We start from the raw sequence: 24382 nt of genomic DNA, 5'->3' as shown, positions 1-24382 counted from the left end.
CTGTATTAAGGGTTATCTAGATCATGGAGTGCGTGTGGAAGATAGACAAACCTCAAATTACGTAAGGACTGGGACAAGGAAGGACTGAGGAGATAATACACTTTTAAAATCTTAATTTAAAGAGCCTCAGTTCACTGGAGCGCAAATAAAATGTAAATAATTCACATTGAAAGGGGCCACAAGCATTATATGGTGTACATTTGGAAATAATTCTGTCTATTTTGAGCTGTGTGATGGTTTATATTTTTATTCTATATGGCAATCGTATGCAACAAAAAATAACAAAAAGAAGCAAATGTCTGCCTAAATGGAGCTGGTTATATGTCTACAGTACAAAATGTATGAATAAACAAATTAACCATTACATACAATTTACAAAAATAGAAGAAAATGTCACCCCCTTAAGGTGGTGGGCACATGCTTGCAAACAAATTTTAAAATTAAAAAAACTAATCGTTATGTATAATTTTATTAGAACTATACGTATATGTTTTAGCAGGCTGGTGTGGTTAAAACAGGTATAGTAATCCTTGTTAGTTTTAATGCACAATCGAAGGAAATTTAATTTGTTTTAATGCAAAGAAAAGGTGCTAATGGCTTTGAATTAATTTAACCTAAAGAAATTATTTTAAACACCTGTGTACGGCTAAAAAAGTAAAACAAAATATGATGGTAAATAATGGAAAGAAAAAAGCATTGGCTAAGTATAGTACTGGGCCACCAACCCTGTAGCACAATTCTTTTTAAACAGACTTGCACTTGTGATCCTAAAGATGCTGCCAATCGCAGTGAAACAGAACTAATGGCTGAAGTGGGCTGACCTATTTCCCCTTGTTGTATGCTGTGGTGGAGAGATGGATAGGACAATGAATGATAGGTGTTAACTCAAAGCCCTATTTTATAAGGATGCATTTTTATGTAGGAATTTTACTACATGAGCCAGGCTAAACAGCTGAAGCAGTGGCTACGGCTAGACCAAATCTAAAACAGAAGCTAGAGAACTTCGCTTGTGAAAAACACAAATATAGCACATACTTAAGCGGCTTCCAAGCACAAATAAGTACAAAGGCTGTCCATGCCACACAATGTTACTGAAAAAAAGTAACGGCTATAGCTTTAAGATGGAGATAGAAAATAAATGACCATGTATGCAAGCATGGTAAGTGCAGCCAGAATATGCGTTGCAGGGAATATGTGTGCACCAGACTGGCTCTGTGGGTTCAGTGCCTGCTGTGGAGTTTTGTGAGCAGGTCTCAGAATCGCAGTCCATCTGCTCCAAGGCTCCTCTTGTATTTCTAATAATTAATAGATATAGCACCAGGTGCATTTAAAAATGGGCACAACTCAAATAGCAAGGAAAGCAGGGTGCGTACCATATAAAATGTCAATAATTCACTGCAGTAACAAAAAACACTCACCGATGTGTCAGTTTTGTTAGGTATGATTTAAAACAACAACCCTTTCATTATAGCTATTTTGCAATAATGTTATTTTCACCGACTTTGGTTTTAATTGGAACGTATAGAATTTTTTTTTGAAAGGGCTTAAGGGGGTATATAAATCCCAGTTAGACTAAAAGATGGTATCTTAAACAGTACTACTCCTACTCAACAAACAATAAATTAATTAATTTAAGTAACATCTAAATCTGATAGAAGTGATTAGCCACATATTCCTTACCCTCGAATATTCCCCAGGTGTCAGAATGGATCCGGAAACTTTTCAAGTGTACCTCTGCACGACAGTAGGTGCCATGGGTCACCTCCTCTTCATGCCGGAAGTGACTTGTGCAGGCCTATATAAATTCTACCCCAACGTGTTGACCTCAGTTCTTTTCTTTATGTTCCAGTCAATGCATATCCAGAGAGAGCTACCTCCCTTAACTTTTTTGACTCACCTTTTTTTGACATTTTGTTGAACTCCTTTTTTGAGATATCGTCTCCCAGTGTGTCAAGGATGTCCCCCACAAAAAAATGGTGGGTCTTAAACTCTGTGGTACCTGTCAAAGGTAGATGTCTGTCATAGATCCTCCCCTGGTTTATCTTTCATACTTGGAGCTGTACCAGGACTCCAAGACCTAGAAGACTGCTGCACCATGCACCGGAAGGCGTTGCGGGAGCGGTCGCTGAAGCTCCTGGTTGGCCAAAGCTATATAACTCCATGATGTTCCAGATCCCAGCCATGTAGGAAGTCCCTGGAGCATTCGCAGGGCTGTTCTCGATGTCCGTCTTTGCAATCGAAGTCACTGTCGGGTAAGTCCCACAAAAAATGTAAAAAATCCAATAAGTTGAATCACTTTTCAACTTCACTGCGCTGGTCCAAGTCAGCGTACAAAGCACAGGAAATACATCACCGCTCCCACGCATCATCCACAGAGCCTGTGCCTGGGTCTGCTCCACGACTCCCAGAAAAGCCTTCACAGATGTCCTTCTCAGGGCCTGGGCTTAGCCCTGTATAGTGGCTCCTGTGCGCTGGACAATTGCCTGCCACCTTTGACCCACTCCTGGAGACCCAGCATTCCTCACCTAGCACTCCACCCTGGAGAGCCTGGTGGTCCAGGCCTCCACCTGTAAAGTCAACCCCGCTGTGTTCTCCACCACTTCACCAGATAGGGAATCCAAGAGGCTGAACAATTTCCGTAAGTAGATGTTCTCTTCAGCATCCTGGCACTGCTGTTGGTGAACACCATGTGCGTTTTGGACTGATACACCCACATCATATGGGATTCAGTTGCACAAGTGCTGCTCATGGTCTCAGATGAGGCCTGAGCCATCCTTACTCAGGCTATTGCCGATGGCAGGAATGCAGAAAAGTTCACCATATGCTGCGGACTGGACACGATCCACTTGCTAGGTAGAGCAATTGCATCATCAGTGACACTGAAACGCCACACATGGATGCGATCGACTGACTTTTTAGGGGATGTCCAGCCTTCCCTCTTGGACATGCTCTTTGATGGCACTTGTATTTTTTGGCAAGAAGGCGGATTCGGTGCTTGAGCACTTTAATGACATCAGGGCCACTGCCTGCTTCCTTGGACTTCCCATGGCCAATGCCAGTCCCAGTCCACCTTTTACCTGTACCACGGCTTTAAGAGGGGTCCTAGATGTGTTAATTCCCACCCAGCTACTAAGGTCAACAGGCTTCCCAGTCCTTTTGTGGCTGAGAATGTGGTTCCCACGTACTCTGTGGGACAACCAGCTAAAGGTAGACCCATTCTGCCACGAAACAGGCAGCCACAACCTCCAAACCCCTTTAGTATTCCCTCCTATCAACACCGGCACCCAGTGGGTGGCATGATACACCATCAACTGCCCCACTGGGAGTCCATAACATCAGACAAGTGGGTACTTCAAATTGTTCAGCGGGGTTACTCCATCCTCTTCCTCAAAACCCATGCCACCTTCTTTTAGCTGGCTGATGGACGATCACCTGTCCCTTCTTCATCAGGAAGTACAGGGTCTTTTGGCCTAAGGAGTTACGAGAGGGAGCCAGAATCAGAAGTAGGTCATAGTTGCTATTCCTGCTACTTTCTGGTACCTGTAAAGAATGGAGGCCTTTGTCCTCTTCTAGACCTATGAGTTCTCAACCTCTTCCTGAAGAAGGAGAAATTCAAGATGCTCACATAAGCTCAGGTTCTGTCATCCCTGGTTCCCAGAGACTGAATGGTAGCATTGGACTCACAGGATGCCTATTTCCATATTCCCATATTGCCTGACCACAGATGCTGCCTACAGTTCATGGTGGGTCGCAAGCACTTTCAGTCTGCAGTGCTTCACTTTGGCTTCTCCAGCATCCCTCAGGGACTCACCAAGGTTATGGTGGTGGCAGCAGCATAATTCCCGAGGTCAGGGGTTCCAGTCTTCCCCACCTCCATGATTGTCCGTTGAAGGCAGCCTCACCCCAGGCAGTCGTCTCCCGCCTCCAGACTACGGCAGACCTTCTGCACTTGCTGCGGTTCACTACAAACATGCCGAAGTCACACTTGCCTCCATCTCAGACGTTCCCTTTCGTTGAAGCTATTCTGGTTACAGTGCAGTTCCAAGCCTATTCTCCAGAACAGTGAGTCCAGGATTCAGACTATGATACTAACTGTTTCAGCCTATATTCTGGATTCCCTATACCTTCCCCTTCTCCAGAGCTGACTGTAGTGACAGATGCTTCACTCATGGGCTGGGGCAGCCACCTGGGAGAGGTGGAAAACAGAGGACTCTGGTCTCCGGCAGAGTCTCAGCGTTACATAAACGTTTTGGAGCCGAGAGTGACATGATTGGCAATGAAAGCCTTCCTTCCATTAGAGGGAGCCTGGTGCAGGTGTTCACAGACAACACCATTGCCATGTGATATTGCAACAAGTGGGGTGGAATGGGTGCTGGGGTGCACCCTGTGTCAAGAGGCCCTGTGTCTCTTGACATGCTGAGAATGTCAGGACATATTCCTGGTGGTTTAACATCTGGCGACATCTCTGAACGCCAGAGCTGACAAACTCAGACGTTGATGCCTGGTGGATCACGAATGGCATCTCCATCTGGAGGTGGTGCAAGGTCTCTTCCAAGAATGGGGAGAACCTTGGTTAGATCTATTTGCCACAGCCAAGAACGTAAAATGTCAGCCCTTCTGCACAATGGAGTTTCCAAAGCAACTCTCACTCAGAGACACTTTTCATGTTGAGTTGAGCTCAGGCCTCCAGTACTCATTTCTGCCAATACCACTCCTGCCAAGAGTTCTCAAAAACAGATTTGGAATGGCCAGGTCCATGTCATTCTTGTGGCACTGGATTGGGCATGGAGAGTTTGATATTCAAACTCCTGAATCTGAGCACTGGTCCTCAGATTAGGCTGCCCTTTCTGGACGATCTATTGTCACAGCAGCAAGGCAGGGTCCTACAACCAACCCTGCTCATGCTAAACCTTCATACATGGAGATTGAACAACAACAACTGACAGTCTTTGATGTTCCTCCACAAGTCTGAGATGTTATTCCATTAGCAAGGCGTTCCTCAATAAGACTGTGTACGCTTGCCGGTGGGACGAATTTGTGGCATGGTGCACCTCAAAACAGGTCAATCCAGTTTCTGCACCTTTATCCAAAATGCTGTTGTTCATTCTTCCTTTAGCCTCTCTTAGTTCGGCAAAGCTTTGCTTTGGGCACCATTAAAGTTTTACTTTTGCCCATTTCTTGCAGTTGCCGGATCATCCCTCCCTCTTCAATTCACCTGCTGTGACCCTTTTCTTGAAAGGACTCTAATATCTGTTCCCGCCAAAATTCTTCATTATGCCCCAATGGAACCTAAATTTAGTCCTGACATTCTTGATCAGCTTGCCATTCAAGCCCATGGATAACTGTCCACTACATCTGTTTACCATCAAAACAGCTTTCCTGGTGGCCCTAACATTAGCCAGGAGGGTCAGTGAAGAACAAGCACTATCTGTCAACCTCATTACACGTTTATTTCCTAGACAAATTGGTGCCTCCTTTTTACCAAAGGTAATCACCCCCTTCCGCTTAGGCCAGAACATCACACTGCCTACCTTCTTTGCTCTGCGTCATCCTTCCAAGGAAGAAGTGAGACTCTACCATCTGGCCCCAAACAGAGCCTTGGTATTCTACATTGATCATACAAAAGAGTTCCAGATAGACAATCAACTCTTCATTTGGTTTGTTGGGGCAAACAAAGGAAAGGCAGTGTGTAGAAACGGACCATCTCATGATGAATTGTACTCTGATTAAAACCTGCTGCTCATTGGCCAAGAAGCAACCCCCTGAGGGTTTACATGATCATTCCACCAGAGCCAAGGCTTTGACCACTGCATTAGATTACTGGGTCCAGGTCCTGGACATCAGACAGCAATGTGGGAGTCTCTGCACACATTCACCACCACTGCCTGGACAGTCAGGTCTGTCATGACAGGCACTGTGTCCGTTTAATCCTCCAGGACTTCCTGTCTAAATCAGACCCTCCTCCTGCGAGGTATTGCTTGGTTATCTATTGCAAGGTAAGGAATCTGCACTAGAAGTCTCTATCAGCTGAACAAGTTACTTACCTTTGCTAACGCCTTATCTGGTAGACACTATTTAGCCATATATTCCTTACCGACACTCCCGTCCTCCCTGCTCTGCGAACGGATCAGCAGACTTTATGGCTCTGTGCTTCTGGTGAGGAAATGTCACAGAAAGTAACTAATATCAGTGCTTTGGGGTGACCCCTATATAAGCTCAAGCATGTTATTTCCAGCGCAGATGACTCAAACACCGCCGACACACAGCTGACCGACACCACCTATCTGTGCGTAGAGGTACTTCTCAGAAAGTTTCTTGAAAATGCCTTGTGAATATTCTAAGGTAAGAAATCTGCGGCTAGATAAAGACTCAACCAGAGAAGGTATTACTGAAGGTAAGTATCTTGTTCTTCATGTTGCCAAAAAGGCTCAATGAAAGTGATAAACTTAATAACAGCACCTTTGGAAAGACAACTTTGGGTAAAGAATATAGGGGGTTATTCCAACTTTGGAGGAGGTGTTAATCCGTCCCAAAAGTGACGGTAAAGTGACGGATATACCACCAGCCGTATTACGAGTTCCATAGGATATAATGGACTCGTAATACGGCTGGTGGTAAATCCGTCACTTTTCCGTCACTTTTGGGACAGATTAACACCTCCTCCAAAGTTGGAATAACCCCCATAGTCTCATATTAGTGCTACCTGATAAGTCAGGAAACATAGTTTTTAGATTAAAGCCTTCTATTTAGGGGCTACCTGAAATTTGAAGCTGGATATAAAGTTTCAAACTAGTGTGGAAGTGTTGCATCACAGCAAATCATCTAATATTGTTCTTTTGCTGGAAGACTTTCATCACTAAACGTTTGTTTTCTTGTTATTTTACTTCTTTGTTTGTGCCTGTCTATGTTTGTTGGCCTTTTTTCCCCTTTATACGTATGTGCACCCATCTGTCTGGTCTCTCCTTGTGTTAGCTGCTTCTATTTCATTCCTCCTGACATCAACATCGACCTTTTTTGGCCATCTTTCCTCGTTGCATGGACTTGATCTTCTCCTGACCCTTCGTGTGGTGGTGGTCTCTTCTTGCACCGGTCGTTGATATCTCTACTTTCTGTATGCCTATCAATGTGTCTGACAAACAGAAGAAGAATGGACTGATGGATCACGATGATTTCAGAGCATGCCTCATTTCAATGGGCTATGACCTGGTATGACAATATGTTTAAAATCTTTCTTGAGTTTGACCTTTGCATGACCATGTTATTCACTTCGGCTTTCTATCCTTGACCTTGATCGCGAAAGGAATATATTAATTTCACCACTGTGGCTGTTGGTCAACTATAAAGGTAGAGAATTGGCCCCTACATATATATTTAGAGACCTTTCAACAGTTTCTGAATATATAAGTAGGGGCTGAATATATATGTAGGGGCTGAACTTAGGGCCAGATGTATCAAAGGGTTTTAGCCATTCTGTGTCTACGGGAAAATGCTTTAGCACATAAAGCCCTTAATGACTAATTTCATAACATATAATGGGAAAACAGAGTAAATAAATGTAATTATTTTTACATTGTTAAACATTATCAACGTATTAAAGTCTCTTCTACGTGGACAAGCTAAACTGTTAATTACTATTAGGAAAATGTTAAAACGTGCAACTTAATTGCAAGATAGTTTATACATCTGTTGATGTTGCAATCCGGTGCAAACAAGCCCAGTAAAGAAATACTTCGCCATAACTGAGAAGATAAAACATGAATAGTATAATTTGTTTGTTCAAAACACTTTCTTCAAGAGAATACATAAATTGTATTTCCACAGTTGTAAAACGGTCAAACTGAATTTATAAATAAATGTTTAAGATGCAGGCATGTAATTGTATTTATTTTAGGGCAGTTTAGCATATAATTAATAGCTCCAAGTAATCTCTTATATTTACTTTGGCGGATCTTGCCGGTTCTTAGAGCCACAAAATAATAGCGGATTTTTCCTAAAAAGTTGTGAAACACTTTTGCATGGTTATATCAGTGAGATCTTATTGAATCAAAGGTCTGAGAAGACCCATGAGCATCTATCCTGGAAAGGTTAAGTAACGTCCTAGTAAATTGACAGGTACACCACTTTTGCCACTTGCATAATAACTAACCTATCCCCACCTAGTTACAGTACTGTTGTGCGGAGTCGGTGTGACCACATTTCTCTTCATGTCAAGGGGCTACATTAGAGGTGAATGAACACCGTCTACCAAAAACCATAACAGGACATTTTTAACAATTATCACCTCGCCCAACATGTACAATTGTTGCCCTCTGTTGTTTCGCCACAGTAGCACATTAAAGGGCCTTTCACGAGCACTATTTTGCCTTTATTACATTTCCCAGGGAGAGGCTGAGTTTGCGCGAATTATGATCCTCGTTGACCCCAATGGCACCGGAACGGTTTCCTTCCAGTCCTTCATTGATTTCATGACCCGGGAGACTGCTGATACTGATACAGCCGAGCAGGTCATCGCTTCTTTCAGAATCCTAGCAGCAGATAAGGTCAGTTTATTAAAACTGAATGCTTGGGTATAACAGCAATAACACTGTGTGTGCTGAGCATATGCATACGTTTTTGTGTGCAGTGGTACCAGTGAAAAAGGCTCAATATAAGTCCTACATTTCTTGTTTATTTTAATAAATGACAATACACGTTGGCGTTGAATAGTGCCATATATCCTAATGCATGAAAGGAAAATGGCCCTCCTTTACTTTTGGGTATTGAAAAAAAGCCGTAACTGGAGTGCAGTGGGCCCCTCACATAATGAGGAAATTATTATAGCTGCACCAGGTGCACCATATAGGGCATGGGCAAAAGTTTTTGGATCACAAAGTACTTCACCCACTAAACAATGTTTTTTCAGAGAATAAGCAGACGTTTACAATATTTTTCGATGCACACAATACATAATTACAAAGCAAAAACCATCCCAGTAGGATACCAGTCATGAACCTTGCATAATGAATGAGAATAAGGGCCTCATTACAGGTGTGGCAGTCCGAGGAAGGCCACACTCGCGGTGACGGTCTGACCGCTGCACTCCAGGCAGTCTGACCGCCACATTACAACCCTGGGGGGAAGACCCACCAGGGGGCTGTCATCACTGCCAGGAACATCATTCCTGACTGGCTGACGGTGGTCTGAGTTGTACTCAGCCACAGTAACGTTGACCTCTGCACCGTCGTGCTGATTACAACTCAGCTTTCCACCAGCCTTCCCATGACAGTCACCCTGCCATGGAAAAGATGGAGGAAAGCCAGTGCCGGAGCCCTGCACTCCCCATGCCCAGCACCATCGGAATGTGCACTGTCTACTTTGCAGACAGTGTGCATTCCGATGGTGCTTATGTGCTATGGTATTGGTCTTTGCTTCCATAAAGGAGCCAAAACCAATACCGTAGCACCGTTGCCACTGGTCAGCCCAGCGGGAATGACGTAATACAATGTTCCCTCCAGTCAGCCAGGCAGGAACATGGTGGTGGCATCCTTTCCGCGAGCCGACCCCCAAACTGAAAATGAGGCCCTAAATTTGTTTTGTACCTTTTGATAGTCCATTATGAGCTCATTAAAGTTAAAAAAAGACTCTGGGACGGATTGCAATTGTCTCCTTGCACAAACACCTGTATGTGCAGGGATCGAAATTAGAAGTGGTGTGATCTTTATCACACTCGGCAATTAACAGGTGCAATAAACATCAAATACTGTTAAATTTCAGCAGGTGAATCCGGCCAAAATTTAACAAGGCCAACATGCTGATTTGAGTGCAGTAAGCACCAAAATCCACACATAATTCCCCAAAAACTCAGAATGTGAGAAAGGCTTCTACAGAAAAATTATGAAAGCCACCATAGTCTAATAAATCATATGGATTAAATGGACAACTGCAAAGCAAAGTGCTCCAGCCTCCTCAAAACGCAAACAGACCCAAAACATAACACATTGCAGCCAGAGGAGTCGTAAAATGTCCTAAATAAACTATTATTCAACATTCTAAACAAGTTCTTTTGGACAAATTGGACGCCAGAATTAAAATACAAGCAGCATGAGATATACATACATCAGTACACAGTAGCTTTCCTACTTATTTGAGAAAGTAAAATATCCAAGTTTTGTATCATCTTCAGCTCAAGCAACAATAATACTCCTATGCAACAACAGTGGGGCTGAAGGGATTAAGAGTATTGGAGCATGAATATTTAAGCCCTTTTAATCACCTTTTGGCAAGGCCCCAAGCTTTTCACTCCTTAAAAGCTCGATTCGTCACTGATAACAGGAAATAAAAGTATATAGACGCCAACCTTCCAAAACCCTTTTTGCCAAATATTAAAACTTCATAGCTTAACTGATATTAAAGCACACATACCAATAAAAATAAAAGACAAATGATGTAACTATGTTGTGGCATTGCTTGAAGCGTTGAGGTAATCTTTAGCAGTGGAGGCTCTTGCCTTCAACTTATATGTGTATTCCTGTGTATTGATAGACGTTGTTTCATATAACACATACAAACTTTGTACACTGCAAAAAAATATCCCGTTGACCTGTCAGGCAATAATAAATTAATGTGAATATTTCCTTACATAACACTAAGACATATGGACCACAGAAAACGTAATTAATTAACTCCACATACTGATCAAAATGGAACATATCCTGGCCTTGTATTTATTGTATTACAGATGCATATTCAGCCCTTCATACCCCTGTCAAGATCCTGATGTACATTAGCCAATACACAGCATTCTGCGCTCTGCAGAAGTACTTTGTTCAAAGAGTGTTAAATTGCAGAATGTTTATGTGGAGAGCACTCTGTATCGTGCAGGAGTGACCAAAGTGGTGCTTTTGTCAAGTTATTAGGTAGGTCACCATGCCTAGGCATGTAATGAAGAGCTGGAAGCATGGGATAAAAAAGTGGACCAAGGCATGCTCTGGCAGTTGGGATAAGTCCTGCAGGATCAATCTTTGAGCTTCCTTAGTTGGGAAAAAGTTGTCTTTACTTCCGTCCTGATTTTCAGATATTTTGGTACGTTTTTCATTTTGCCTGTGAGGAGTAACCATAGTTTCATGGTTTGTACAATGAATGCGGTTCAATTTATGCTTTTGTTCTTATAGAATGGGCTGGATACACTAATTATTATTCCAGGGCAGGATCCTTGGCGTTTAGCATGCATGAACAAAGGCATTTTCCCTTGACGGCACTGTGCAAGATGCAGAGTACATTGAAGGCAAAGTGCCTTACTAAATGGAACCAGTGGAGCCCCTGGAGTATTTTAACAGAAGGGAAAAGAGAATTAGGCCTTGTTGAACTCTAAACTGTGTGGTGAAAGGAGTTGACATGAGAAGGGATAGTGAGATGATCATGTGCTTTCCTTGGATTCAGGAGGTGATTTAGTTTTGGATACATCCTTGCATTCAGGGTGTCTCTAATTTCAGTAGAAACGTCTGTTGGTGGAAAGTGTCAAGGGAAGCTGATACATGCAGCCATACCAGTGTGACTACTCTATATCTGTCCACCATCCATTGTCTTTTATCAAGGCAGATTCTGTGCCTCGGCAGATCCTTTTTCAGGGTCTGAAAGTAGATTTGTCCCTTCTGTGAAATTGAAGATCTGTGAGAAGGCAGCGTGTTCTCTTAGTTTTAGTATAAATGAGTAGTTGAAGATTGGTTTGTAGCTGATGGGTCTGATGAGCAAAGATTGCTTTTAATTAGCTTTCTGAAGGAGGCGGTCGTGAGTTCTGAGTGGAAGGTTCCTGAGGTTAGGGAGGTTTTTAATGATGTTTCATGGCTCAGTGATTGCAGATATGTTGAGTTAGAGGTCTGTCATGGATATTCAGGTGGTTGACTGCAATGATCAGTTCTTTGGATTTGGCTTATGAGAGCTGCTTAAAGGAAGCTGGAAACAGTTGTTTGTCTTCACCTTTCAATGTGTTAGTCATGATTTTCACAGGCTACGCATGGATCATCTTGCCTGTCAATAGTCTTTAATAGTTTTTGTACTTGGGACTGGTTCATTAGCAATAGTGTTGCAGAAAGCTTCCTACTGTGATATTTTGGTGGAAGGGCACTTTGAATCGTGGAACTCTGAAAAGTTCCGATGTAGTTCTTTTGATGGAAATTTTGTATTGGCATTACTAATGGTCCTATGGAGTCTTTTTACGTTCCTGATGCATGAATTGTACAGTTTTTGTAGCGACTTGGATGTTTGATTTTCTCCATTGGCATTGTACAACACCTTGTTCAGTGTTTAGCTTTTTGTATCCTTTTATACCCTTGTCCTTTTACCTTTTATTTAGGTAGCTCTAATTCTGTGCTTGAGGCAATTAGACATTTTGTTGGCATTTTTTTGTTAAAGCGTTTTGTGAGCAAGTTGTAAAAATGATCCACTTCTGTTATTTGTTGAGAAAGGCCTCAATGATAGATCGAGGTTCTTCCATTGTATGTAAGTAGTTGTATTTTTTCTATTCTTGTTACAGTTGTTTGGTAGGGAGGTTGACACAAAGGGATGGCCAATCACATAAATTGTGTTTCCAGTTATTGTCATTTGCCCAGTGAAAATTATGTCCAATAATGTTTTGGATTAGAGGGTGTTGGACCTTGATCGTAGTTGTGTGAGGTGTGCTTGGTCAAAATCGATGTTTAGGTCTCTCAGAATGCATAGGTGGCTGAGGTTGCACATCGGAAATCAGGGCAGGAGCCATACAGAATGCATAAACATAAAATCCTTCCTCTGACACATGGGCAGCTTAAATATAATGGAAAAACACTTCATCCATGCAAACCACCAACATTACGTAAAACTATTTCATCCTGTCTTGATGAGAGGTTTTAAGATCAAGTTTTAGGTGCATAAAAGTCATAAATGTGCCCCCTCCTCAGCCACAGAACCCATTTCCCAGGCCAGAGGGTTTTGTGGCATGGAGCAGAACATGGGGAGGAAAACATTTATTTGAATGGGAAAAAACATGTTCCTGGGAGTTCCCAACATCAGGCAGTTTCCCAAAAGGCTTGTAGATAAAGACCTAAGTCCTGATATGCTGGAAAAGATTTGCTCAGTCCATGCCCCTAAATGTTGTTTAACCCCATTGTGTGAACCATTGGCAAAGCCAGGACATTGACATTTGCCCACATATTTGATTCAAATCAAATGATGCCCTTTTTGCTGAAGTAAATATTATGGTTGTGTTTTGAGTATATGTGATGATTGTAAAATCCTGGGGCATTAATTGAAAGGCCTATACAGAGATATTGCGAACCCTCCAGTTTGAGGAAGATATATTCCTGTATGACTATTTGCACTGTGCACATGCCTCTACCAGAGTCCCTCCATAACCCACAAAGTTTGCCTCACCAATAATGACCTCAGAATGGTACAAATCAAAATGAAGAACCCTTTACAAAGTCCTAAATTCAGTATCGTAATTTTAGGAACAAGCTGCCCGATTTGTTATTCTGAATGATGCACCAATGAAATCCAACAGCTGGGAATGATCAAAGCAGTTATTTTTTATTGATCAAGATTCAGTTCTCTTATTGTTGAGTGCATTTCTCTCTCAGGATCCTGCCATGTAATTGATAAGCATTGATAAGCATTGCCTTGAACAGAACAGGAATTATCACATCATGCTCAAGACTAATCTTCCAAAAAACATGCCCTAGTAGTTAAAAATAGCTGTAAAATCAGCAAACATTTGGGATAAATTCACATCTGCTGACCCACATCCAGGGCAGGTGGAAGATGCTTGCAGGCTTCACTGATACAACCTTTGTGGAGTATAATATATCCTGGCTTGACTGCTTTTACATGTCACACCATTTCATGTACACTTCTGATGGGACGTCTTTAACTCTCTTGTACTTCTGATTGTTTCAATAGCCCACTCTGGAGGATCGGATTTCTCAATCCCTTAATTCTGACTCATCATTTCTCAATATATCTCGCTCCAGTTTTTATTTGTACCTCCAGTGATCAAAGAAGACATTAGTTTTCCAAAGTTATTCAGCCAAAAATGTACATATCTCATTCAAAGGTCAATCTCATTCTCACCACCGTTTGGGCACACATTATGAAGGTGCCTGGTATTCAAACACTTTTGTTTTCAAACACCTATTTAGGAAACAGACTATTTTCTTCTAATATTACTGATAAATTAGCAAACATGGATTCAGGAGGACATTGATTCTGTTGTCCCACTGATACATGGCAACAGGTGTCTTACTTCTCAAAAACAATGCCTTAAACTTAACCTGGTAGATGATCAGTTCTTTAAGTGTTTGCTCATGAATGGAAGTTTTTGATCTCATTTTTCAAGCCAGAGTCTAACTGAACCTCTTCATAATGCCACAGTCGTTTGAGATTCGCACTTAGGTTCTTTATATTAGTCCACATTATGTGATAATACATCATTTAATCTTGAAAAGGCCACTTGTAATTGATCAAGAGAACTACACAAAATTTAGATATTAAGCAACCATTAGGCTGTAAGGAGGACCACTTTTCACGGGATGAAGGATGGATGTAAGGAGATGCTATTCCCCACCATTATGATAAAAAACAGCATAAGCTGACCAAAACACATGGTCAAGGCAATTAGAAGTTGTAAGACAAATGGCATTTGAAACAAACATCATGTGACTGAATTAAGGGTGAAGGTTGTGGAATTCCTGTTAGAATGTCTGACTTTAAAATGGCTTAATACCCACACTTCTTACACATGTGCACAATGGATCTATGGGTATCAAAGTAATAAGGAAAGTAAACCCACATATCCAAGTTGTTGAAAAAAAGTCAAAATAAGAAGTAAGGGTAAGACAAAGACTTTTCCTAAATCCTGGAGTAGCATGTTTGTGAATGAATATGTATGTAGGAGATTATGTGACTGGAGGACTGTTCATGTCAAGCAAACGGACACCTCTCAGTAAAAAAAGGATTGGGATGCAGATGTGGAATTATTAATCACTGGTATTGATAATGGAGGACATCTCTGATCGATATTAAATAAAGTCTGCAAGTGGAACTCCTAAGCAAAATCCCCAGAGTACTACAAACAATTTTGTATGAAGACGATAACCTGAAACGTACTTTCAAGACTTCTTGGTCTTCAGAAGCAAATTACCTGACCATGTCCTGTAGTATGATGCCACAAATAGGCACGCTGCAGTTTTAATTTCCTCAGGCAGAAGAAACATAAAGCATGGAGCAGCAGAATTAAATAAAATAGTGTTCAAGTGTGCCCCCAGCAATATTAGGCCCTATTCTCAAGCAGTTTTGTGCACCCAGGTTTTACCTTGGCATTCAAAAATGTCACTTTGCAAAAGTAAATCAACGACTGTTGAAAGGAAGCCCTGTGGGATATAGCCTGGTTTTCTTATATCCCGATTCACAAGAGAGGTGACATATCAGTTAATTACAGACTTAGATCTATGTTTGTATTTTATGCACTATTTCTCATTTGAGGGATTTTACCAAACTGACAGGCACCTACTTGGGGAAACTATAGATTTCATACTATATATGTCTGTTAGCCATACTATAAATGCGGGTGGTAAAAAGAGCCACTGATTCCCTGTTATTTGTAAATTTACTCTGTGAGGCAGGTTTGCTAACACTATGGGCCTCATTACAAGTCTGGTGGTCACAAGACCCGCCAGACCCGCAGATGGTGGTTGGACCGCCACCAATGCAGCGGTCCTAATTGCACATTACAACCCTGGCAGTCGGGCAGCCAGAGAACCGCTAGCTCCTCCAGGATCAGAGATCCTGGCGGTCTGTAGGGTGGTGGTTCTCATCCACCAGTGCAGTGCTGCAAGCAGCACTGCCTTGGGGATTACAACCTCGTTCTCCACCAGCATTTTCATGGTGGTAGCACCACCATGAAAATGCTGGAGAATGGGTGCAGGGGGGCCTCTGTACTGCCCATGCACTTGGCATGGGAAGTGCAAGGGCCCCCCCTGGCCAGCACCCTTGCAATGTTTACTGTCTGCTTTGCAGGCAGTGAACATTGCGAGGGTGCTGGTGCACCCTCAGGCTACAGCATTGCCGTTGGCTCGATTACGTGCCGGAGGCAATGCTGTAGCCTCTTTCCCGCTAGGCCAGCGGGAGGAAATTCCCTCTGACCTAGCGGGAAACTCTTAATAACTCAGGTGGGGAGGTCGCTTCATAGGTGGTGGCCACCCTGTCAGGAGTTTGGCAGACGGAGTTTTCCATCCACCAAACTCAAAATCGGGCCCTATGTTTAGGGTTTGAGTAAAAAAAAGTGATGTAAACCTGTGGCAAAGTTTTCCAACACAAATCCTGATTTGTATTAGAGAGTAGCCCTAACGTAACGCAAAATAGCACTACATGCTACTTTATGCAGCTTTGCGTCAAGGGGGTATTTAGTAGTACATGGGTTGTCCCATGCAGCCACCCATGTATTCTGATGCAAAGCTCTACCTACTGAAAAGGTAGACAGAACTTTGTACCAAAAATTCCCACCTTATTGAGGCAGATGCAAAGTTTAAGTTTTTTTCTTTCCTCAAAACATTTTCAGCTCTGCATGTGTGCTGCACTGTACAGCATATATGCAAAGTGGGAAAAGTGTTAAACTATGTCAAAGCATAGCATTGTATACTGGAAGAAGAGCCTTCCAGTAGCAACCCCATGCTTAACATCATGCACACACCCTGCCACCATAGTGCAAGGATGTATACATTAGTGCAAGGCAGCCTATAGTGTGCCAGCGCAGCAGGAAAGAGAAATAGTGCCATATGTTAGTACTTTTGGGGCTCTTCTGTTCTCTCCCTTTCATGCAACGGAGCACAGCAGAGTTTGTTGCTGTGCTGCATTGTAAGACTGCCCCTGAATCTTTTTCTGGTCATGTCCAATCTCTGAGCCCTATACCAAAAGTTATTTTGGCCATTATCTTGGCTAAGAGCCAGTGTTTAAAATCTATCAGTCCTCTATAGATTGTAACTGACTTTCATGCTAGCTAGGAAATCTCGTTTTTCATAGGTTTCCAGTTCTTCCTTCTGCTTTAACAATGGCAGATCTGTCATGCCATCCATAAAGGAAAAGTTATTCTCTATAATCAATTACATAGAATACCAAATGTGTTTTTCTGCTTTTGGAGGTCCTCTCTCTGTGCTCTATTTGAGTGCTGCCAGGCAGTGATTACCCTCATCCATTACCCTAATAGAACTTTCTACATACTGTGCTTTTCCCTGGGTTAAAGCTCCTTTTTAAAAATGAGATGGAAAGTGAACACTTCTATTTTGTTGTCTTCTTAAATAAAATGAAACATGCTTCCGCTGATTTAGGTCTTTTGTAGTTCAACGATAAGAATTTTCATAGAATAAGAACCAAAGACATTCACTTTCTACGTTAAACACTCTTTATAAATTCTAGAAATGTGTTTGCTTTTTTCGCAGCCCTACATTCTTGCGGAGGAGCTGCGCAGAGAGCTGCCTCAAGAGCAGGCGCAGTACTGCATCAAGAGGATGCCGCCCTACACTGGCCGCGGAACCGCGCCCGGCGCTCTGGATTATGCTGCTTTCTCCACAGCCTTATACGGCGAAAGTGACCTGTAGATGATGACCCAGCATACACAAGACACCGATTTGAATCCAGAATTTGCTTTTTAAAAGCTTTGATGAGGTTATTGATACACCTAATACAATGTTAAGAGTTGAATTTATCCAAAAAGATATTCAGCATTTAGAAGCTGCTCTGCATGCATGGTTTACAGTGCTGTGTGTCCTATGCGGAGGCAGGGATTTGTGGTGGGAAATATGCCAGATGTTCGACATTTTGAAAAGTGAACATCTGGCATTAGCAGTTCCGAAAGCCCCTCTATGACATAAATTCAAATCTTTTCAGGAGTTTTGGGGCATAATCATAGGAAACATTGATTCAGCCAGGTATTACGGCAAAACACACCCAGAAACAATGACCTGATGGGACACTGTATTTTATTCCAGAAATTAATGGGTGGGGCACAGTTTAGCCCTCATACCCCCCATTAATTATTAGGAATGTTTGTAATGATTTAGAGGGAGAAAGCACCTTGCAATCTGATTACCAAACACCTTTTACATTTCTACACCATAACTAAAAGGCTAGATATGAGGGGAATAGTCTTGCCACTGTGAATGTGTTTCTTCAACCAAACGATTCCCAAAGAAAAATCTCATTACCACAGGCCTCTGCTTAATCATCAGCCAATAAGCCAGCTGTAAAGCAAGAACAGGGCACAGTTGAGGTTGCAGAAGTTCTCCATTTTGAACTTGGAAAGTTGCTATGACCAATGAGGCAAGGAGAGGTGGCAGAAAAATGTGGCCTAGGGCAAAAACAAGTGCCTTTGTTGACCATGAAAGATGAGTGAAGAAATGTGTATGGTGATGAGCAGTCACCACACACAGTGGCTCGGTGCCCAACAAAAAGCATTTTCTTTCTTACATACATACGTGTGTTTAGCCCCTGTTGTTTCTTATAGTATAATGTATAAACATCTGTGGCTTTAAAGTCAACACAGCATCGATCATAACAGCATAAAGAATTATTCAAAACACTCTCTTACAGCTTCACATCCTGCAACTGGAAAACACTGCCTGACACACAACTAAACTTGTTACCAAGCGAGACATCTTAGACATTTAAGCATTTTAATTTACTGCAAACCAATATTGGCATTTTAACAGACACTACATTGGCCTGTCCTGTTTGGTAAATTACATTCACACTCTCTGTGCCTTTGTAAACTATTGAGAACTGACTCTTGTATACTGAATTAAATATGTATTGTTCCAAATTCAAATAAAAGTAAATGTGACACAAGGGGCTGATCGCTGTGTTTGTGCATGTTAAATATGATGACACGTGAGAGGAGGAACGGTAAGATTAGAAAAGGAATTAAGAAAATTCAAAAGGGTTCATTTAGAGCTGAGTGAAGTTTGGAAAGTGGACAGTAGCTCGTATAACACATATTTTGCCAGATTCCCCAATTTTTTTGTTTTGTGCGAAGATTGCACATACAATGCAGTGAAATAGAATCACAACACAGAAAAAACGGTTTTCGGTACTGTCAGATAGTTTGATGTCAATGAGGTGCAAACAAATACTTAAAACTTATTCCTAATTTTTGTGTGCAAAACACAATTCTTACTGTAATACCCAACTGATAATGTTAGAACTGCCAACAGTATTACCGCCTGAGAACATCCTGATTTTCGACATGAGTCTAAGGTTGATTTTACAGTCTCATCATGGTCCTCCAACACATCTTATTAATACCCCAATCTCTAAATTGTATTTTTTCATCTATGATTTCATAAGCATGGTCACACTCACCAGCACCTCTTAGATTGTACTATTTCTAACACAGATATACTAAGGTAGCTATTTCATTCATCTTATTAAAATTGTAGAGGTTTGCTAATGTCAAAGCCAGTTTCGTTTCATAGTAGATTAAATGAACAACAAATCCATTTTGGACTTTAAGATGTAATTAAAAAAAAACATTTTGCCTTGTACTTTGAGTTTTAATAGCAGCAAAATAATCAGGTAGAAGAAGGATAGGCGTTTGTCTACTGTTAAATAACCTCCTGTTTTACAGACTCAAACGTGTTCCATTAAGAATTTGTCCACTATGCCTGGTTGGTGTTCATCATCAATGACCATCTAGCATGTGTAGCTATAAAGGGGGTGCTTCCCTAACTACATCTTTGCACATATGTCGTATTTTGTTTATAAAATAATATTCAGGATTCGTCATAATAAACAGCACACACAGCTATTGTCTTAAATCCATGGAAGTACAGATAGGGAGTGTGATGCACCTCCAAATCCTTCTGTCATCAACACTATTGCTGTAGTCAATTTTTGCAGTGATACGTTGACATCAGCCTGGCTGGCACTTAGAGGGAACCTCATATTGTGTACCACTCTTAATGTTCTTTGGTGATGTTTGTTTATATTGTTTAAGTGGGAAGATGTGTGGCATCGGGCCACGCTGCAGTTTAGAAGGAATCTCAAACTGTGATGTCATGGAATTGTGGTGGAGATTTTTTTTAATGTAGACTACTGGACTTGAGAACGAGTTAGAGATGGTGGAGGTGTTTGCTGCTTATATTTTTTGTTTGAACCTTGTATTTAATAAACTTTCTTACCTGGGGCCTGGTGTGGCATTTGTCTTCCCAACACTGGAGACGTGGAGGCCTGAAGGACCTAGGAGCAGGAGATCAGTTGATATCCTAGATCTCCCACGTGCAACTGTAGAGTTTGGCAGTCAGATCAACAATTGTGGTGCATTTTGTAGGTGCACATAAGTCAACTGCTCTGACGTGGGAAGAGGCCTGCACAGTAGGCTCCGAAACTGTTTGTGTTCCAAATTGTTTTGCATTCCACTGTGGCCCAGGTCTCACATAGGAGTGCCCAGAGAGCTTATTGCATCATTTACACATAACTGTTGGTTTCATCACCTGCAGCCACCTCAGGAACTTGAGGCTGTGAATACATGCACATGCGCTCTGCAGTGCATTCAACTGTCGGGGTTGCCATTTTGGAGTTCGAATTGGAATGAACTTAATTCCAGCTACCACACAGGGGATACGGTTTTCAACTCACCACAAAGGAGGCACTGTTGACAAACCTATCTTCCCTTTATTTAATTTACAGCTGACATCCTCCCGTTGTTCTGCGAAGAACGTATTCACCTTGATTGGTGGATTTATGCACAGTGATCTAGTATTGCTTTTAGAATGCAGATATTCATCCTTTTATGAGTTGATTTTGTACTGAAAAGGATGTCACCCACAGCAACAGTGACTACTATCCAACTATATCGAGACCTACGCAATGTATCTTGTGCACTGCACCTTCTGCCCCTTTTGTCTGTATGTATACGACCTATACTACTTCTTTTGTTTTAATAGCTGTTTTCTTGACTGAATTTGAGGATAGTTTACTCAGTGTGTCTAGCATATTCATTCCACCTTTCTTTCTACCAACCCAAGATAACCAACAATGGAATAGAGTCTATGATATGAAATGTTGTTAACTTATGTTAAGGTACTTGAAGGGGAATATTGTACCCACTATAGAAAGTTATTGCCATTAAAGAACTGTATAAATGGGGAGAGAATACAACACTCTAAGTTGTTGCCTCAGTACCCAATGTTGCCAACTTGAATTAAAATACCTTTGTGTATGCAGTGAAGCAAATAGAAGCCAAGTATGATTGCAAAATAAGTACAGTGATGGCATGCTACACTATTCAAGGAGGCAAAGAGCAAGACATAGAATTGAGGACTAGATTGCTACTCGCAGGAATTTGGATTTGAGACAATTAATTATGATCTTGTCGTTGGAGACCAGATATTAATAAGAACAAATAGCAAAGAAATTCAGGAATGTTTATGAGCTACTTCTAGTCCTCGCAGCACCGGAATTGCAATGAATGTCATAAACAGAAGAAACAGACATGAGAGGAAAGGTGAATGGAATTTTGAGAGGTAGGGTCCCGTTATTGCATATTACAAGTCTGGCTGTCATAGTAATGTGAGGAATTCAGAAAATTGGCCAACTTCCATTATATGCTGTAAGAGATGGAAAAAGAGAGGGCATTTTGGATGAGTCTGCAAAGGGTAATGATTAGTTTAGTCCCCAGTGAACCATATTATGAGATCAATTTAGACCCCATTAGATGTTAGGTGTGGGAGTGGAAAGGATTTACCAAAATGCTAAATTTTTGTTCAGTGGCATTCAAGTACAAGTAATGGTGGATTTATGCGCCTGGTACATCGTCCTGGGAGGAGCCTGGTTCAAGAATATTAGAAAGGGAGGATATTTTGCCTACAGGCATACGACCTCTATGATACACCACTACTAGCCATTGTATAAATTATAATGTTTTTTTATGTGAAATGAATTTTAAAGGTTGCAGGAGTAAGGAGAAGGTGTAACTATTGACTAAGGTGATGCCATTTTAGCTGGCCACACCAGGAAGAAATGGTGTTTCCCCTAGTTTATGTCATTGATGCTGATCAAGATTGAACAAGATACAGTGAGGAAAAAGTGCAACAAAATATGAAAGGAGTATCAGACAGATATGTCTTGGGACTTAAAAGAGATTTTGTGAAAGTCTTTGCTGACAAGTTAGGACAGAATAAGGGATTTTATCACTGTATCAAACTCAGAAGGTCCTGAAAGTTCATTTATCTTACAGATTTAGAATGAAGGAAATCTTAAGAGATCTTTGTGAGAAGCGGGATGTGGAACCTATTGTACTTTCACTTATGATTGTGGCCCAGCTGAGTTTGTGTGCCCCTGAAGAATGTCTCTCAGTAGATGTAGTCCCTCCATTTTGAAATGTCCGTACACCACATATTCGTTTAAACTCCTTAAATTGATCACTGGTCTCCAACCTTTGTCCTTCTTTTCCACTATGAATACTGTGTTCACAAACACTTTGGGCCTGATTACAACTTTGGAGGAGGTGTTAATCCGTCCCAAATGTGACGGATATACCACCAGCCGTATTACGAGTTCCATAGGATATAATGGACTCGTAATACGGCTGGTGGTATATCCGTCACTTTTCCGTCACTTTTGGGACGGATTAACACCTCCTCCAAAGTTGTAATCAGGCCCTTTGTCTTCTTCTCCTACCTCCAAAATAGCCCCTTTTTCCAACATACAGTAAATCTCTTTGCTCACAACCTCTTTTATTTGCTTCTGAAAACAAATCTCCATGTGTTCTGTAATCTGATGTGGAGCTTCCTGTAACCTCTTACTGTCTTCAAACTCCAACTGACCAGTGATCAATTTAAGGAGTTTAAACAAATATGTGGTGTACAGGCATTTCAAAATGGAGGGAATACATCTACTGAGACATATTCTTCCGAGGCAAGATTAGTTCGCAAAAATAGATCTGACAGATGCTTATTTTACGATTCTTATGGCAAAAAAGCGTCAGCTGTATTTACAGTTCAGTTGGGAAGGATGGTTATTCCAGTTTACATGTCCACTCTTTGGCCTGTCCTTAGCTCCTTGGTGTTTTTTGAAGGTACTAAGACCCTTAGCAGGTTATCTGAGGAAAAGAGGAGTAAGGTTGATTATTTATCTAGACAATATTTTGGTCATGAATCAGGACAAATCCTTGGTGTTGAGTCATGTGAAAATGACAATAGAAATTCTTCAGGATCTGGATTTTGTGTTCAATCGGGAGAAGTCAGTTCTTTTGCCATCTCAGAAGATGGAATGTTTAGGTTTTGTGATGGACACAGTGAAAGCGCAATTGCAGCTGGTGGCAAAGAAACATTTGCCTTAAAAGAGAAAGATAAAATGTGTACTGAAGAAACAGAGGATCACTTTGAGGCGGGATCCAGACTCCGTTACATGCAACAATAGGCCCAAACCTTCCAGGCTTCCCTGTATCTTTTGTTTGTTCCCAGAGCCCATGACTCATTGAGAAGTTCTGAAGCCTTAACCGAAACTAGAAGGTTGAGTATCCCTTCCTCCACAAAAGGGTGTTCTTCTCCATCCATACCTTTCAACATTCCTTTGCAATGTTCTATTAGAAATGGTACATATACAGTCATTTCCAAAACTATCAGAATCAAAATTTGTGTATTCCAGAAAGGTGTTAGTAGAATTAATTCATAACTCTGTCTCCTCACGTGCACTAAAACCCTCTGAATCATAGCATACAGAGGGAATACTTAACCTTTTATCTGTGCCAAATTCTGAGTAAAAGCATCTACTGCTAACGCCCCTGGATCCAGACGCCAACTGAAATAATTCCTCTTTTGGATAGTTAATCGAGATACAAATAGGTCTGCCTCTATCGGACCCATAGAGAATTCTGTTTCTTTGAAAATCTTTCTGTTCAACATCCATCGCTGTAATACCTTATGTTGCATGAATTCCAATCTGCTATTGTATTTTCTTTCCCTGGCAAATGTTGTGCTGTCAAAGTTATCTACTGTTCGTGACAAAATTCCCACAATTCTTTGGCTATCTCTGTTAACCTCTTGGATCTGCTTCCACCTAACTTGCTTATATAAGATAATGCCGTAACATAGTCCATCCTCGGCAGTAATGAACAACCCTGTAACTTATATCTGAAACTGCGCAAGGTCAAAAATCCTGCTTTTATCTCCAAGAAATGTATGTGCTCTTGTTTCTCAGACAGAATTAAACTTCCTCCTGTCTCCTCTCTTTTGCACATCGCACCCCATTCAAAGGTGCGTGCATCCGAATGTAATGTATAATCTGGGATTGTTCCAGACACTGCCCTTCCATTCCAGGCTTCTGAATTTTCCAACCACCAGGATAACTCCTCTCTCGCCTCTTCTGATATGTTCACCTT

The 24382-nt window shown here is 41.5% G+C and overlaps 1 protein-coding gene across 1 annotated transcript in view; it reads left to right on the top strand.

Annotated features, from left to right (window-relative positions):
* ACTN2 (actinin alpha 2) overlaps positions 1-18849 on the top strand; it is a 274880-nt gene extending 256031 nt beyond the window's left edge. The window contains exons 19-21 of the mRNA XM_069234482.1: positions 7141-7206; positions 8382-8540; positions 17445-18849. Coding sequence (XP_069090583.1) covers positions 7141-7206; positions 8382-8540; positions 17445-17603 — 384 coding nt within the window. The 3' untranslated portion in view covers positions 17604-18849. The remainder of the gene's footprint in view (positions 1-7140; positions 7207-8381; positions 8541-17444) is intronic.
* The last annotated feature ends 5533 nt before the right edge of the window (positions 18850-24382 follow it).

This window comes from Pleurodeles waltl, chromosome 5, assembly GCF_031143425.1.
Source record: "Pleurodeles waltl isolate 20211129_DDA chromosome 5, aPleWal1.hap1.20221129, whole genome shotgun sequence".
Taxonomy (NCBI): Eukaryota; Metazoa; Chordata; class Amphibia; order Caudata; family Salamandridae; genus Pleurodeles; species Pleurodeles waltl.
The sequence above is the reverse complement of the archived record's forward strand: the minus strand, read 5'-3'. Positions and strand labels throughout refer to the sequence as shown.